This window comes from Eutrigla gurnardus (genome assembly GCF_963514095.1).
Source record: "Eutrigla gurnardus genome assembly, chromosome: 9".
Taxonomy (NCBI): Eukaryota; Metazoa; Chordata; class Actinopteri; order Perciformes; family Triglidae; genus Eutrigla; species Eutrigla gurnardus.
Genome location: NC_139923.1, coordinates 19,888,277 through 19,905,641, shown reverse-complemented (window position 1 = coordinate 19,905,641; position 17,365 = coordinate 19,888,277). Strand labels below are relative to the sequence as shown.

Genomic DNA, 17,365 nt, shown 5'->3' with positions numbered 1-17,365 from the left:
TGCAAGAAGATCTGTGTGTTTTAAAAGTGGAGACGGGAAGTGACAAGCTGGAGAGACAGGAGGGGATGTAGCCGAACCCTTTAACCATTTCAGACTCATGGAAATCTATAGAAAAAAAAATACACATGGCATGTAACTGTGCTGCCAAGGTAACAAGACATTTGAGGATAAGGGTACATCAAGGGACCTCTTTCTTTACGGCTGGTTTAATAAAGTAGGCAGACTGCAATTACTGTCTATTGTTATGTATCAGCAGTGCATCACACGCGTGTTAAAGGCAGACTTTTGGCGTGCTACGCAGACACGGATGTCTGTTTGGGTTTGTAACCACGTGCACGCGCACACGCACGCACACACACGGCGCGAGAGGGAGAGAGAGAGGTCTGCAGTTTCTCATGGCTGTGAGCTGCCTGCTGCAGAAAATTTCCCCTCATCTCCTCCTCTCCCCGCCCCCACATCTTGCCTCCATTATTCCCGTGTTTTTCGAAGCAACTCCGATGACAGAGACCGAAACATAGCTGGCAAGTGATGGCAGGCTGGAATACCTTCGACCTTTAGCCATTCTTCCGGTCGTCGTCGTCCCCCCCCCCCCCCCCTTCGTTTGCTGACCGTTGGTACGGTCTCTTGCTATCCGCACGTTCACACCGTTTTGTGCACGGCGCCGGTAGCGAAAAGGGGGGTTGGTCGTCCGGGACTAGACCCGTGAGAAGCTCCCTGCTCTCGGAAGGAGGGAGAGCAGCCAGCCTCGGAAACCGCTCCACGGTCGCTTTTAATCAGTTATCTTTAGCCCGAATGGCGAGAATATGAGACACGGCGTCTCTGTGGCGTTTAGAGGATTGAAGACACAGTGGGCTGCGTCGCTTGTAACTAACGTTAACTAATGGTCACTAACATGGATGCTGATATGCCTCCTCCCCTAGGCCGGCCGAGAAAAGGGGTGTTTTTTGACGATTTTTTGGCAGTAACGAGACTCGTTTCTTTCTGGGATTAATTTTTTTATTTTTTTTTGTCCCTTCTTGAAGCCGCATTTGTGTGGGAGCCTCGTAAGGAGCGTTTGTTTGCAAGGTAACTAACTAATGATAGCGTTGCTGGCGACGGCAGCACTGACCGAAGCATCACTGTCAATTGCCTGTTTGTTGTGTGCCTCTGTAATTTGGATGTCAGCTCCAGCCCCCCCGCACCCCCTTCAAATATAAACGTCTAAAAATGGCTGCTTTATGCATTGTTCATTTTCATGCTTTATCTTATGTCTTAGCAGTGAGTCAGGCCTGGGGGATGCAAGTTAGCCAATTCAAACCTGACTAGTAATGGGTGTGAAATGTTGGTGGGTTACATATAGCATGAATCACACACTGCAAGGGGGATGTTGCCAGTACCACGTGTGTTTGCTAGTCCCCCGTTTATCCCAGTGCAACTACATAGGAATGTGTTTATAACATACATTAGAGGTCAATAAGATGCTGTGGATATATTCACTGGTTTTGTCATGTTAAAAATACTATCTGTCTCGTGGTGCAGCAAAATTCCACATTTTGTATTTTGCAATGACAAGAAGCTATTCATAGAAACTTTATTGCATTTGGTTTCTTAGTGGATAGAAACTCGGCTGCATGTGTCCAATACCACAAAGTGATTTTTATGACTGAAAACCAAGATGTCTGTCTCCGCCAGATTGGGCCGCCTAATTTTAGCCTCAAGGCAGTGATTTGTTACCTTGACGTTATGGTTTGCACTATTCCCAGGTGTCTCAAGCAGAGAGCGCCAGTGAGAGCGTGCGTATGTGTGTGTGTGTCTCAACACTGTCTGCATTGCAGTTTAAAGTATTCTGCAGATAAGATACTAAAGTAACATGTTTGGTCATGATAATGCCACATGTCCAGGCTCAATGATGGAGAAAGAAGATTAATTGAGCCAGCAAGAATGTATTCAGAAATTGGATATTTCCATACAGTCTAATAACTTTGCACCAACATTTGATAGACTTGGCTTCTCAGGATTGTTATGTTACCTATATATGGCTAGAATAAATCATGTTTACGCCACTGATCTTCTACTCAGTGGTCATGGCTGTAATTCAAATCACTGTATACAGTATAAACATGGAACGTTTTTGGAAAGGTAATGGATCTCCAAGAGAGGAGGGTAGGAGAAGAAAACAAAAGCTAATAGCGTGTACGTGAGTGTGTGTGTGTGTGTGTGTGTGTGTGTGTGTGTGCGTCACTGTGTGCACAGGTGCACCCAATCCAAACCCTCAAACCACAAGAGATCAATGGCGAGTGGGAGGGTTAACCAAACCTTTCAAAGTAAGCTAGAAACCACACATGCACACACACCAGTAATCATTCAGCCGAGTTCACATGGGGATGAGTGTTAAGACACAACTCTGTCACTTCTCTCCCCTCGCTATCTCTGTTATCTGCAGCTCTCTGCTAAACTCTCACCTCCAAACTGCCACCTGGATGCAAGCTGGCATGAGCGGTGAGAAAGTTGGAGTATGTGATACTCATGTTGTGGGCACACCCTCACCAAATTAGAGCCTCAGGTAGTCGATGTGATCCCAGTGGTGAAGAGTTACAAACCGGTTACGCTTGTGCTGGTGTTTATGGCATGTTTTGGAGGGAGTTCTCACCAAATGTGTGACAATGAGGTTGTCTCTACATCTTTCTTTCTACTCGTTTTTCCCAACATTTCTTACCCCTCCATACACACACACACACCTCCACCAGGTGTGTCCCACCTCCATCTCCCAGATGTGAATATTTTCAGGCAGGTTGGGAGAATTGGCTTGGCTCTGTCACCCATGTGACATCTTGGGTCTAACTTGTGTGTATGTGGTGTTTAGTTCCCACAGTTGACTGTTTCATCATTGCCCCTGCTTCAGTGTTTATGCCTGAACTTGGCAGACAGATATGGTCAGTTTTTTGCAGCTCTGTTCAGTAAACCTTGTATCAACAACGCAGACAAACACTGGAGTGAACACTGTCGCCAGACAGCTTTCCTCATTGTGGCGCTCTAGTTCATAATGGATTTCCTGCTCAAGTAGGAATGCTAGAAATGTCAGTAAGGAAGAGACGTTGTCTCTGTTGCCCCATTGTGTAGTAAGGTCAGCTAACTGTGTTAAGACTGAATATAACACACATGCACACGCCAAGCTTGAAATAAAGCATCCTGATTAATGTGGGGATGCATCATGTTCTTCTTTGTTATAGGGACATTTAATTACATTTCTTTGTATGATTGCCATCAGCGAAGACCTATTCGAAACCCCTCTTGTGAACTGTAATGGTATAAATCTAATCAATTTATTAACAAGCATCCCTTTGTCTTTTTGTCTCTTTTTGTCAGATGACAGAGGGGAGGCGATGTCAGGTCCATCTCCTGGATGACAGGAAGCTGGAGCTCCTTGTACAGGTGAGTCTCTCGTTCTCCAACCCTTTCACTCTTCCTTCTTTTTCTTCCCTCCGTCTTTGCAGAGTGAGGGAGAAGTGATGCCTGGTGTCCTGAGGGACTCAGCTACTGCTGACCAAGGGAAATTTGGTCAGCGGTAGGTGACTTTGGCTCTTTCTCGATGCTTACCTGATCTCTCCACACACACGCACACAAATAACACACAAGCATGCATGCAGACCGTGCCCTGATTCACTCTCCTAGTACAAGCTATGCATCCCAATGTAGAGTCCAGTCCTAATAATGTCCTAAAGGAAACGCTTGCCTCCCCTAAACTCACGCTTCACTGCTCATTCTTCAACACCCATCCCTATTGCCTTCCCATAATGCCTCAGAAATGCCCGGAATCATCTAACAAAAAAGCATCAACTGTTTGGGTAATTGGCATTGCTCCCTCTTATCCTCCAAACGTCCTGTGTAATTGACAGCGCTCCAGCCTATCATCCAAACGTCCAGCAATCCAAGCAGCATGCTGCCCCCCTCCTCCCACTTTAAGTCTCCATTCCCCCCAGCAGGCCTTTGTGCAGTAATGGCCAAAGGCAGCAGCACCCACAGCACACCCACCTCTCCCTTGTTAACCATTTAACTGCTACCATTTCTTTTATCGCTATATCCCACTATAGATCTGTTCTGGTCTGCTCTCTGTTCAATACCCATACTAAACTTACATTATGGAAGCTTCACATTAAAACACACTTTATCAGGTTTATAAATATGTGTGGCCCTCCCTTTACTTCCTCTTTTCCTTCATTGATTGTTGATGACATTCACTTTCATCATCTAAGACCCCTCTCATGATTTGGCTTCAAAGTCTGAAGCCTTTTCATTAGAGGCTCCTTCAACCCTTCCTAACCTCCCTCAGCCCCCTTTGGTTCTGACCATTACCCAATTCCACTGGAAAATGAGAGAAAGACAAAAGAAGGTAATTGCCCTGGAACAGGAGAAGAAGAGCAAGTAGAGAATAGAAAGATTGACACAGAAACCTGGGAGGTTTAGAGGGAGAGAGAAAAGTGAGAGGAGAGCTGAGGAATGGTGAGACGGGTGATGACACTAAAGAGAAAGGAATGGAGGGGAGAAACGAGGATAGGTCTGCTGACTTTCTGATTTGATTATTCTGCCAGTACTGATCCTCTCTTCAAATTGGTACTCCTTTCTGCTCCTCTTCCACTCCCGATCTCTCTTGCCGTTCCACTCTTGGCTCTCCATTTCTTCTTTCCACAGCTCCATCTTTACGTCCCCCATCTCTGTCTCCTTCTAAATCTCCAAATACAGCTGCAGCAGCTCTGTATCTCATCCATCCATCCTCTCTTCTGCTCATTCTTCTTGGGCATGAAGAAGGAAATACACAAAAAAGACATATACACAACATAAGAAATGACATGTTTGGCAATGGTATTGTAAGAGAGAACTCCAGAAGAGGGGATGTAATGAACAAACCATTTTCATATACATTTTCTTTCTTTCTCTGTCCTCACCTCTCTGCATTGGGCTAAAGGAGGCCAGTAAGTTATTAGAAGTACCACAGAGAATTAGGATGTTATTCTTAGTTTTCTGGTGAACTAAGAAGCAGACAGTCAGGTCTTCAGTGTTTTCTTGAAGGGATGATCATAATTCATAAGCAGTGTAAACAGTTGTGTTTCAAATATTAAGGCAGTACCCCAGTATTACACATGGCATTGGGATATTTTATGTGTTCACTCAGCATTTAACAGCAGTGTTGTCAAGTCAGTCCTGTTGCAGTTTTCATTTAAGTCCCTGTAGCGCGCCAAGTGCACTAGCCAGCTATCCTCTGAAAGGTTGGATCTCATTTCTCTCACTGACTTGTAACGTTGACCAGCTGTTTAATCCCAGAAGTGTCGTGAGCTTTTTCCTCTTCCTCATCCCCTTCCTTTTACCTTTGATAGTGCGTCCTCTGTGGTTTGTTTATGGAGCAACGCCTCGTTGACAGGGAACTATGTGCCAGAAGGCCAACACACCACTTGACCAGGCTGTAAAGAGTGAAGCTAAGAACCAAATACACCACTGGGTGAAAATATATGTTAGTCATATATGGCTCACTTCTATATCCAGACATGGGTAGGTTGAAGCGGGGTATTACAGTAAGCTGTGTAACGGTGTTGCTCTTCCAGGCCAATGTTTATGCGAATAACTACATTAATAAAGAGAAACTTCAATGTTTTACTGTACCATGGCATTCTACATCTCAAGTCTGTATACAAAGGATTATTTAAAATATTAAAACATGTCTTGCTAAATCCCTTTTCCTTACCCACCCTTGGATTATTACAGACTGGCACAGATAAGTCAGTTAGCACCCCATAAATCTGTGCAATCCTATAGGCGCCAAGGGCCTGACTTGCTGTTTGTAGAGATTGGGCCGTGACTTGCTGCCAGCCAAGCAGTTGAGCTACTGTTGTATTTGTCACTCATCCGGGGGTTTGCTTTAGCATGTCTCCTCCTAACTTGCACCTCCCTGTAATTCTTATCCTGTTAATTATCAGTGTTGCTGAGGAGGCATGGGCTGAATGTCTATTAGCAGTAATGCTGTCTGAGCTGATGCATGCGAGTCAACTAAGAATGTCTTCCTCGAGGACAGGCATATTCTGCGTTGTTAGTGTGTGTCCCATTTATTGTGTGTGTGTGTTCAGTGTGCTTTGTCATTTACTATATTACCTGTCATTCACCGTATCACTGTCGGTGTCTTCGGCAACTTTATTAAACCGTAGGTATCTGCCATCTCACAGATAAGCTGCAGAGTCATGATGTGTGTATGCGTTCGGAAACAGCGATTCGTCACTTGAAGTGCGAACCAAACTCAATTACACTATCCAGTGAAGTGCATGTGACTTTCACGTTCTGCTTGGTATTCATAATAACTTTGAGGCAAGAAGCTCAGCGTAACCTCAGCTTAAACGGACCAACAGGGATCCTTCTGCTCTTTTCCATTCAGTAGTATATCTGCTGCTCCTTTATCTCCATATCTACTTTTTAACAGTTAACTATGTGCCCATGTCTCTCTGTCCTCATTGTTTGTTATGCTGTGGTGACGTGCATGTCGTTTAATTGATGTTTTTGCCAAGGCTGTTGACTGTTGCGAGGTAATGAGGGACCACGACTGCATGTCTCAGACTGAACCAAAACATGTATTACTGCTAATACTTAAAAGATAGCCTGCTCCCAGACCTGACATTTCCACATCTAAAACGTTTTTGAGCACTTCAAAGAGACATAGCGTCGCTTGGTGAATCGCTCCTCACCCATTTGGAGAAACAGAGCCAATCAGAGCCTTTTGTGGATAGGACAACGAGCTTTTGTCAGAGACTGAAACATAATTAAGGTCAGAACTTAAATCATTGCTTGTGATATATAAAACGACTCGCAACAATGGCAACTAATACAAAATGTGCAAGTTATAATTTCTAACATGAATATGCATTTGAAATAGTTCTATTAATGATATTCTCAATAAAGTATGGTAGTCTCTCAGGTATTGCTGTTGGGTTTCGTAGTTAGATCAAAGGGACATACAGACTAAAGAATCAGCCTATATGTTAGCTCCTCTGGGTCGCTTCTGTGCTCTCTAGAGCCTTCTTGTGTTGCAGGATCACTATAGGCGTCATGTGTATACGAGATCTAGGTCATTGGAGCTCTGTGTGTGCGTGTGTGTGTGCTTGCTGTGTGCATGACATCACCTTCTTGTCTTTAAATAGCTCTCAGTAGCTTCTGTCACTGAAGTTGTATTTGTGCAGTGAGTAGATAGTAGAGGAGCTTACGGGGAGATTGTTAAGAATGTGCACACTATGGCACATGTAGCTGTGTGTGTGTGTGTGTGTGTGTGTGTGTGTGTGTGTGTGTGTGTGTGTGGATGTGCACACAGTATATGGTGTACCTCTTGTGTGTTGTGAGTGGGCTGCTTGGAAGTTGTGTATGGGCTCTTGTGTGCGTATGTGCATGCGGGTGTGTGTGTGTGTGTGTGTAATGAAACTGTCCGCCACGAGGCACACCCATGGTTAACCTCAGGGTGGGGCGTGCTTTGCTGGTACTCGGGATGTCACAAACCGGCAGCATATGGCAGCCGTCCCCGGCCTCGGCTTGGCTTTAAGATGCTCTGCATGCTCTGAGCTTTGTGATGAATGGAGGTTGTCATCATAAATAGCTTGGACAGTATTCCACAGTATTAGCCAGTTAGAAAGCACCTATGCTAGCTGCAACCATACAGTAGTTTTGCCCAGAGCCATGACTCTGCAGTAGAGGTTTGGGTCAGACAGGCGGAAAGGAGGGAGGGAGGGAGGGAGGGAGGGAGGGAGGGAGGGAGGGGAAGGGCAGGATACCTGCACTGTCAGCATCCACACACTCCATCCATCTTTCTCGCATTCTCTCTCTCATTTATCTCCTCCTCTCCTGCTCTTTTCCTCTTTTCCCCAGCGTTTGTCAGAATGCTTAGTCATTGCTGTAAATCAATAGCTAATAGAACACATTAACATAAAGCATGTATTTGTTCCAATTAATGATGAACCACTACATTCACACACAGGGAAATCTTTAACTGATAAATAAAACCATAAGGAGAGCAAGACTAATATTTCTGTTCCCCTGCAGCCCAAACTGATGGCTAAGGACTTGCTGGACCTTGTGGCCTCTCACTTCAACCTCAAGGAGAAGGAGTACTTTGGAATTGCATACACAGACGAAACGTAAGTCACATCTTCAGGTTATCTTGTTTGTTGGAGTCTGTCAGTTATAATAACATAATACTGTAACTACATCCAAACTATCAGCAGTTACACTCCTGTTTTCACACTAATTTTATGTAATAACACATTGAACTTTTTAAACTATAGACAATAGGCAAAGTTAGTATCAAAGTTCAGGTGCAACCAGTTGTGCTGGTAAACACAGCAAGAAAAGCCCCTAGAGTGGAGTGTGCAGCATGTGAACACAATGTTTTTAAGGCTTCATGCTGGGTTGTAATGATTGTTACACCATGGTCAGAACAGTTATAGTCATAGATTAAATAAGTAATAAATAGGACGTTTTGTCTTTATTGAGATAGGACATCGTGAGAGTGAAAGGGGGAAGTTTTAAGCATAATCTGTAATTGCAGGTTTGGTTTTCAGTTATGTCAAAAAAGTCAAATTTCTGCTTTGGGTTTATTATTTAAAACTATTTTAGCTTGCAGCATGTTTCCAATATCTATTTGTTACACATAAGTAGTAGTGGTAAAGTATAATTGTGTGTAACTGCTTTTTTGAAAAGACAAAAAGCTATTGTCAAATACATAGAGTTAACATTAGTAAGATGGTGCACCAAATTCACAACTACTATGACTACAGTTTCCAGTGCATTGTTTGAGTTTTAAGTATAGGCTCAAATCTGACAGTAAAACGAGGCTGTTGGTTTTGGCCTGATTTTCTCCTGCTTCATTTCAAGTGTGCTATTATATACATACATAGGTTTTTCTTTTGTTTGTGTATGTTTATTTAGAGGCTCTTATATTTAAACATTTCACATTCAACTTGAGAAACCTAGAAATCCAGTTTATGGTCTTCACTTTCTCTTACAAGTAAAAGGGGATGCCTTCATTCAAGTCAAATAATATGTTATCATGAATATTACGCTGAACCTTAAACTGATTTTTGATTAAATCCCTAGTTATAAAGGGTTTTGATGTTGTGCTGTGGCAAAGGATCACGAGTCCATCTACTCCAGAAGGGTTGCTACGAGAACTGGGCTTGAAATGCAAAAATGACATTCAAATTTGTTTTATTGTGTTTGGTGACCTATAAAGACACCACAGCATAGTCCAGAACTATTCATGCAAACATACAAATGATTTACATACAGCCAAACATTGCCATGGCCTTTGTTTCCTCTCTGTTTTGTTTTATCTCATGCACCCACCCATGCCAAGCAAGTCTGGCCTCTGCTCTATGGCATTTACATGTCTGTGACACATACTGTAGCCAATATCACTCCACTAAAGCAATACCAGCTTTGTCTTGGCCCGTAGGGCTAATTCTATGATGTTATGATGTGTAGATTTGTTGCATGTGCCTAGGGAGAGAAAACAGATCAGCTCTGACCGCTCAGTGGTCAAAGAGGCCATTTGGAAGGGAAAGGGCGCGGGAGATTGAGAGGCAGAGGCAGAGGGAGGGAGAGTTTGAGAGAGATGTTCCTCAGTTGCTCACGAGACCGTGCAGGGTTACCAGGGTGACAAGCTGTCTCTGCAGTTTTTCTCTCTGTTGGAGGGGGACAGTGAAAAGAGCAGAGAGGGGGGGGGCAGACGAGAACACGTGGTAAAATGAAAAGAAAAATGGGGTTGCTTAAGCTAAAATGTTCATTGTCATTAAATCAGGTTTATGTGTATACTTATTGGCTATTCAGACATCCTTGAATAATAATATTAATTGGTTATTGTGTCTGTTTTTGTCTCATCAGGGGCCATTTTAGTTGGCTGCAGTTGGACCGCAGGGTATTAGAACATGAGTTCCCAAAGAAGTCTGGTCCCATTGTCCTCTACTTCTGTGTCAGGTGAGTCTTTCTTTATTATATTATTCAATGAATGAATGAATGAATCAAGTTAAACATACAGTGTACACTGGTCTCTGTGTTTGAATATGTGTGAGAGAGAAAGATGGAGAGAATGCATTTGTGTATGTGTTTGTGTATGCGCTGCCTTCATGTAGTAATAGGAACAGATTAACAAGGTTAGTGATGACACGTCCCTATGAAATGACTTTGACCCTGGTGTTTAACTCCCGCCACGGGGCCTCTCAGCCAATCATGAACCTCTGAGACCTCATCAGCATACGCTGCATGCAAATCCCGTCAAGTAGCTTTGTGATGACTACACAGTGCCATGCTCCAAATAAGATGGCAGAATCCTATATGAAGAGAAGCTATACCATTTCTTCTCTATGTGTCAGAAACACTCCAATAAGAACTGTGGACGACTCAACGACGGTTGTCAATGTTAAGCTAAACAGGGTCTATGACTCAATCTATAATGAGGCATGTGCCCTTGCATTGTGCTCTTCCTTCTGTTGCTGTGTTGGACTCATTTCCCCAGTCGATGCCGACTCCTCTATGAGCTGTTATGACAGGGTTCTGAATTTTCTTAGCCTCAAATGAGGCGAAGGCACAGCACTCCCAACCCACTCTCTGCCTTCACTCACATGCACTCTCGGTTAAAGCCGGCAAGGGAAAGCCAAGCCTTTGTTTTGGGTCCACTAGTTGTGCTCTGTCCCCAACATATCTCGAAAATGTCATATACACCCCAGGGATTAAGCCTTGCTTAGCAACGTACATAGCAACGTGACGCATATTAACCCTGCTAAACAATGTCATTGACTAGTCATTTCCGTGTTGACATTTAGGACACAGGTTGTCATGACACAATGAGGTGACTGTAGAGCAAAACCGTATTTTTAGCACATAGACTTATTGTTCACCCTATTTAGTGAACAATAGTGTCATTGTGCAATGTAATATAATCAAAAGATGTGCAGATAAGAATGTTTTGCTGCAATATACTGTCGCCTTAGCCATGGCCGTTATTTCAGTCAAGTTGCATATTCACGGCATATTCTCTCTTTATCGTTATAGAGCTATCAAAACCAACTGTGTATGTGTGTCTGTGATGGTCAGGGCGGGGGTCGCTGTGTGTGTATTTACATAGACTAATAGGTGTTTGAGGATACGGTGCTGAGGCTGTCACATTGTGAACTTTGACATCATTTTGAGGCTTCATCCCCCCCATTTTCCCCGTAGTTCAGTCTAATCTCTCACCTCAATCTCTCCAAATGTCACAATGACTTCACCCCCCTCTCGCCCACGCACACACACACACACAGCCCACCCTATTTCTTCGACCCATACACACATGCGCAGATTCAGGACTCTAATGGAACGACTAGCAGCCCAAATGTCAGGCCTGAATCCATTATCAATTCGAGCATATTGTTCTCGTTAGCCCAACGTAGGTTTTCTGTGTGTGTATGTTTGTGTGGGTGTTAAGGTGCACGTGTGTCTGCACAGGTGCATGCACATCATATTTGTATTCAAATGTGTCATTGGAGTGAGTGTAAATGCTAGGTAGATGCCCACCTCCTGCTGATTCAGTAGGTGCCTTTTTGCATGCTTGCTGCTGTGCTGGCAGTGTGTGTATGTCTCATCAACACTGTGGCTTTAATTAAATGTTCACACTGAATATTGACAAGGCTTCCTCTCATTCTCCCTTGCAGCTCAATTGGTAACGCGATTTAAGCCCACCGATATTGATCCTCCCACAATCCCTCTCCCTCACCAACTATACACACACGCAAAACGACACATTCATTCATGTCATGTAATGAAGGTGTTTATAATGTTATATTTTAATGCAAACTTCCACCAGAGGAGAGCTAACAATGAGTAGATTCCTAGCGTACCATAGTAGCTTCCCTCTGGCTTTGCATGCATTCATGAGCTAAATTTAGACAGCATTATTATGTTAGCGCCCTCCTCACCACTCTGCCAGAAGTGGGTTACTGTGCTTTTCCTCTCCAGTATGTGACAGAGTTTGTGTGTGGATGTACTGTATGTGCATGTGGAATCACCACACAGTGCTGATGATGCAGAGGCAGACAATGCGTGAAGTGCATCATGTGCACATTCAACTTGTGTGTGTGTGCGTGTGTGCGTTTTCATGTGTGTGTATTCAGATCGTGGAATGTGCTCACCCTAACAAACTAATAATGGATCATTGCCAGCTTCCATGGTGAGAGGGGGAATTGGTTTAAGGGGAAGTGAAAGGATGTTGGTATAGGTCCGCCTATGATGTGCCCCCCTCTGGTCACTTTGGTCATTGCAGCATTTCTGTCACATCCACATGACACTAGTGTAGCCTGCATTTTTAACCCATTCTCCTATATTATTTGTGTGTTATTTTTTAATTATAAAGCAAATAGATAATAAACGTCACAGATCTTCTTTATAAATGTGACCATTTTCCCCTTTGCTTGTATTGATGCTTTTCCTTCTATGTTTTCAGGTTCTACATAGAGAGTATATCCTACCTGAAGGACAATGCCACTATTGAGCTGTTTTTCCTTAATGCCAAATCCATCATCTACAAGGTAAACTAATTCATCTGTTGCCATTACATATTTCCCTAAAACTGTTGACTTGTTATAATTAAGGGGTGCTAAAAGAAGGTGGATGTGTCCAGTTGGCACATTTTAAGTTAGAATTAAGTGGCGTAAAGCATGCCATTTTATTAGCACATTTTTTTTTTATCCTAAATGAAGAGGACAGCATGTTCTTTGGTATTCTGCACATGAAGCAGAAAATGTGGAACATTTGCATCAGCTGTTACCTATCATGCTATGTGCTCCACCACATTCCAGCAACTAGCAAATAATTTGACACATTTGCTTCCATCTGTCAGTGCTGACGCACATTTATTTTGACTGTTAACAGTTTTTTTTTTACAATTGCTAAAACGCAATTTCTGAAACTAGGGCCCTCTTTGTCGAAACTCTACACACAAAAACATAAACACAAAATAGCTTATATCTCTTGCACAAGCAAACACTTCTACACTATCTATTGACCAGTGTACAGTACAAGCAGTGACACCAGTGTAAAGTAGTTATTTATCATGTCCAGAAGAGGGCGTATGTTGCCCGAGGGAAAATAGTGGGTCATTCAATGCCTTGAAGTAGAAAACTGTGATAATGTTACAGGACACATTATTTTAGGGGCTGGTAAGCTTCATCAGAGCCATATTTAGTACAGTTAAATGCATCATATCATCCTTCTCACAGTGTAACGTCATACGCAGGTTTCTTGTATGCATGGGGTATAGATGGGAACATTCCATAGCTAATCTTGTCAAATAGTAAAGCCCACCTAAGTATACATTGTACAGATTGTTTAGTTTAAACCTAGTGTTTCCATATGCAAGGATCTGTCTTACTGTTGTGTCCATTGGGAAGACAGCGAAACTCTAAAGGCAGTGACTATATTACAAAGTACTATCCCACAAACAGACGGTCTCTGATTCAGTCCCATCAGTAGCTCTGTTCAACTGTCCTTGACGGAGATCCATGTATGCTCATTTATCACGTGTGATCTTGATAAGAACGTCGGCAAAAACACCAACAATCTCTCTACCAGCTCTCCCGATGATCCCATGGAAGGAGAGAAAAAGAGAAATCATAGAGAACTCAGATTTTTTAGAAAACATGTTGCACCTACACAGTAGTTGAATATAGTAGATCAGGATACTGTATATGTTCACCTTCTGCTGTCTATGTTTGTATAAGTAGTGTGAAACAGTCTCTGCTGTACTGTGGGAATGCAAGCTGTACAATAACACACTCTATGTGACGATTTGCAGTCACACTGGGTGGTATACACATCATCCTGGCTGTCTCATCTTCCAACCAATTAAGCGCTGGATTGTAAAGGGAGCATTCCTGGCATGCTTGACCCACTACTCACTGCCCACTAACACTTATCCTTTCCCCCCTCAATTCAGACATTCCATGTATATGTACACACACATGGCTGGTGATTACACACACCAACACCAACAAAACCAAACAGCAACACTCATTATCATTCATGGCTTTTCCTTTTCCCCAGGAATTTCCACCTGTCCTGAAATAAGGAAAACCCCCAGTACAATTACAAAAACAGTACCCGGAGCATCTATTCCGTAATCCCCCTCTCCCTCAGTTTGCCTCTAATCTCTGAGCTCCGTCCACATGAAGAGGTCATAAAATTAGAGACGGGAGAGAGAGGGAAATGGATGGGGGGAGGTAGGGAGATCAAAGGAACTAGAAACCCATCTCCGATTAATGGATGATGGTCAGAGGCGTGTCGACGTTTCCCCCCAATATCGGCATAGTGTTTTATTTATTTCCTACAGTAACAAGTGTGTGACCACCCGTCCTCTCTTCTCTTTTTCTTGCAGGAGCTTATTGAAGTGGACAGTGATGTTGTCTTCGAATTGGCTGCCTTTATTCTACAAGTAAGATTAAGTGTGTGCGTGTGCGTGTCTGTGTGTCACCGTTAGCACATGCAACCAAACACACAAGTTATTCCGGGGCTGTTGGCTCTGCAGTGAAACAGTTCTGAAACAGCTTGAAGTTTCCTTCCAAAATGTCTCCACCAGCCTTTGATCCTAATTGACGATGATTAAACTCACATTATCTAATGCAGTCATCAATCTGTCAGTAATCTGCACTGAGGCTTGGAGGTTTTAAATCCCAAAAACCTCAACTGTCTTTTTTGGTAGCAACATTCTTGGCTTGGAGCTAAATTCTTGGTGCAGTTAGTCAGTGCTAATAGAACACAGAGCAGGAGGGAAAATCTTTTCCCTCACAAATTATCCTCATTGCCATCCGTTCCTCAGAGTAGGTCAGTCCATTAACCGTGATGCTGCGAGGGCTGAGTGGTTTGTATGTGTGCATGTGTGTGTGTGCCCTCCCTGCAGGTGCAGATGCACAGTATCAGGTGTCTGCTCTGTATGCCTTCAGAGGTTTCACTCCAGATGGGGGTTTAATGTTTCTTCTGATTCCAGTACAGCAGTCCAGACTGCACATTCACGAATGCCAAAAGAACATTAACACACATTTATTAGTCACTGCTTGCTGCTCACGTATCCATATATGTAAATCCTTTCTATTTCCTTTTCTGCTCCACAGGAGGCTAAAGGGGATTTCACCAGGTAAGCACATCAGTCACTTGTAATAATAATATGCAATGTGCATTGCAAAAAAGTATAGGTTGTAGCTGGGAGTTGGTTCACTCTTACTATCTTTAAACTCACATTAGTTAAAGAAAGCGATGGAGCTTTACAGTCATACAGTACTTGTTTCACGTGAGTTATGTTCCACATATGGCTCTTCAGATGTACATCTGTGTGATGTTGGCTTAAATGTATCCCATCCCTCATCCCTCATTGTTGGAGCTCAGATAACAGACTACAGCAGTCACCACCTCTGACCTAATTTCCGCCGGTGAAAGGAGTAAATAAACACAATATCCTGCAGAGGACTGGAATGTGACACACTCTGGAGACATTCCTTTCACCCTCCTCCCCCTTTCCTTACCCTCTTCCTCCCACGCACACATACCTCCCTTCTCTAAAAGCTCTAGTGCTGGAGCACTACATAGACTATACCCCACAACCATATTACATTTCCCTCTATCGGTCACTGCTGCTCCTTTAAAAATAGCCATTATGATCGGTAATATATTGCTTCTTTTGATATTTTATTTTCTAGTGTGACATTATTTTTCCATTGTCCATTTATTCCAAGAACTTTACACGTATTTTAAAAATCTACCAACAAGTGAATCTGCATGGGAAAGAACTTTCAGCATTCATTTCAAAATATTTAAAGAAAAATAAGATGCTATGGCTGAATATATGATTTACTGACTTGTGCACACATTGTATTTGTTCAAATTCAGCCCTTGTCTGCCCTTTCATCAGGTACAATGCAAAGTTATGCAAACAACCGGGTATTCCTAATAAGTAGCTAGTTGAATGGATATCAGCCAATCCAGACATAGCTGTGTTCCCACATTGCCGGCAGGGTGGATGGGATCTCTTCCAGGGCTTTAGCTCATGGGTTGTCATGTTCCCAGGGCTTTCCCCAATCCTCCGAGGCCTTGGTGGAGGCTGGGGAGATGCTAGGGGATTAGAGTGGGGTATTAAGACCTCCTGCCTGCCATCGGAGGTCTGAAAACTGAATCTGGAGCCAAGTCTGCGTGGTTCTCTGTCTCATCTACTCTGCTTTTGTGGTTATCTTTGCCTCCATCACATTTTATCCTCTTATTCTTTATTTATCTTTTGTGTTTGTGTCCGTATGTCTGCCCCTCTTTCCTCTACTGTTTCCAACTGTCGGTGTCTCATAGAGAGCATTTGGGCCACACACAGATAAAGTTTCATTTCTAAGACAGCTCTGGGAAATACTCAGTTTTGCATGAACTTGTTCCGCTGAATATTTCAGAGTAGAAGACGGGAGAAGCTAAATATTAAGTGCTCCTTTTTCTACAGTTGAGTAGTATGGCTTAGTCAGTTTTACTGAAACTGTTTCCTCCTGTTCTAGTGTTTAGTTCACCGACGCCAAGTGTAGTTGAGAATGATTATTCCTACAGAAGTAATGTTGACCAGGTTTTGTGGTTTCTCCCTCACAGTAATGATGCAACCAAGTGTGACCTGAAAAAGCTGCCTGCTCTGCCCACCCAGGCCCTAAAGGAGCACCCATCTCTGGCCTACTGGTGAGATGTTATGTCATTTATCCTGAAAACCACAATGCCGCACAAGCTCTCGTCATTCGTCATTCCTAATGTTCCTTTTTTCTCTTCTTCTCCTGTCCTACAGTGAAGACCGGGTCATAGAGCATTACAAGAAGATCAATGGGCAGTCCAGAGGGCAAGCTATTGTAAAGTGAGTGTTTGTATGTGTCTCTGGTTGGGTTTGTTCACTGTATGGAGGGGTATAGAGTACATGTAACCCTGTCTTTCTGTTCCTCACAGTTATATGAGCATTGTGGAGTCTCTGCCTACATATGGAGTACATTACTATGGTGTAAAGGTACAGTTTTACTACTTTACACACACACACACACACCACACACACATTTTGTTAACTCCGGACTTGTAAGTCGGGAGATTTAGAGATATGATGCTAGCTTTAAGCTATTTCTACTCCCTTACTCTCTCCATCAATCCCATAAACATGCACAACCTTTCCTGAGGTATTTTTTCTGTTGTGTGTTTTAGGACAAGCAGGGAATCCCATGGTGGTTGGGTCTGAGCTATAAAGGCATATTTCAGTATGATCACCAGGACAAAGTCAAACCCAGGAAGGTGAGATGATCTCTCTGCACCACAAACTGTCCTCTGCTCAACCTTCCGT

At 43.2% G+C, this 17,365-nt stretch overlaps 1 protein-coding gene across 10 annotated transcripts in view; it reads left to right on the top strand.

Moving 5' to 3' along the window:
• Window positions 1-17,365, top strand: part of frmd4a (FERM domain containing 4A) — a 96,437-nt gene that overhangs the window by 61,976 nt on the left and 17,096 nt on the right. For all 10 annotated transcript variants that reach the window (XM_084018463.1, XM_084018462.1, XM_084018464.1 and 7 more), the window contains exons 2-11: window positions 3,346-3,411; window positions 8,047-8,141; window positions 9,886-9,978; window positions 12,479-12,563; window positions 14,408-14,464; window positions 15,141-15,163; window positions 16,642-16,725; window positions 16,829-16,894; window positions 16,984-17,041; window positions 17,230-17,316. In XM_084018463.1, coding sequence (XP_083874589.1) covers window positions 3,346-3,411; window positions 8,047-8,141; window positions 9,886-9,978; window positions 12,479-12,563; window positions 14,408-14,464; window positions 15,141-15,163; window positions 16,642-16,725; window positions 16,829-16,894; window positions 16,984-17,041; window positions 17,230-17,316 — 714 coding nt within the window. The remainder of the gene's footprint in view (window positions 1-3,345; window positions 3,412-8,046; window positions 8,142-9,885; window positions 9,979-12,478; window positions 12,564-14,407; window positions 14,465-15,140; window positions 15,164-16,641; window positions 16,726-16,828; window positions 16,895-16,983; window positions 17,042-17,229; window positions 17,317-17,365) is intronic.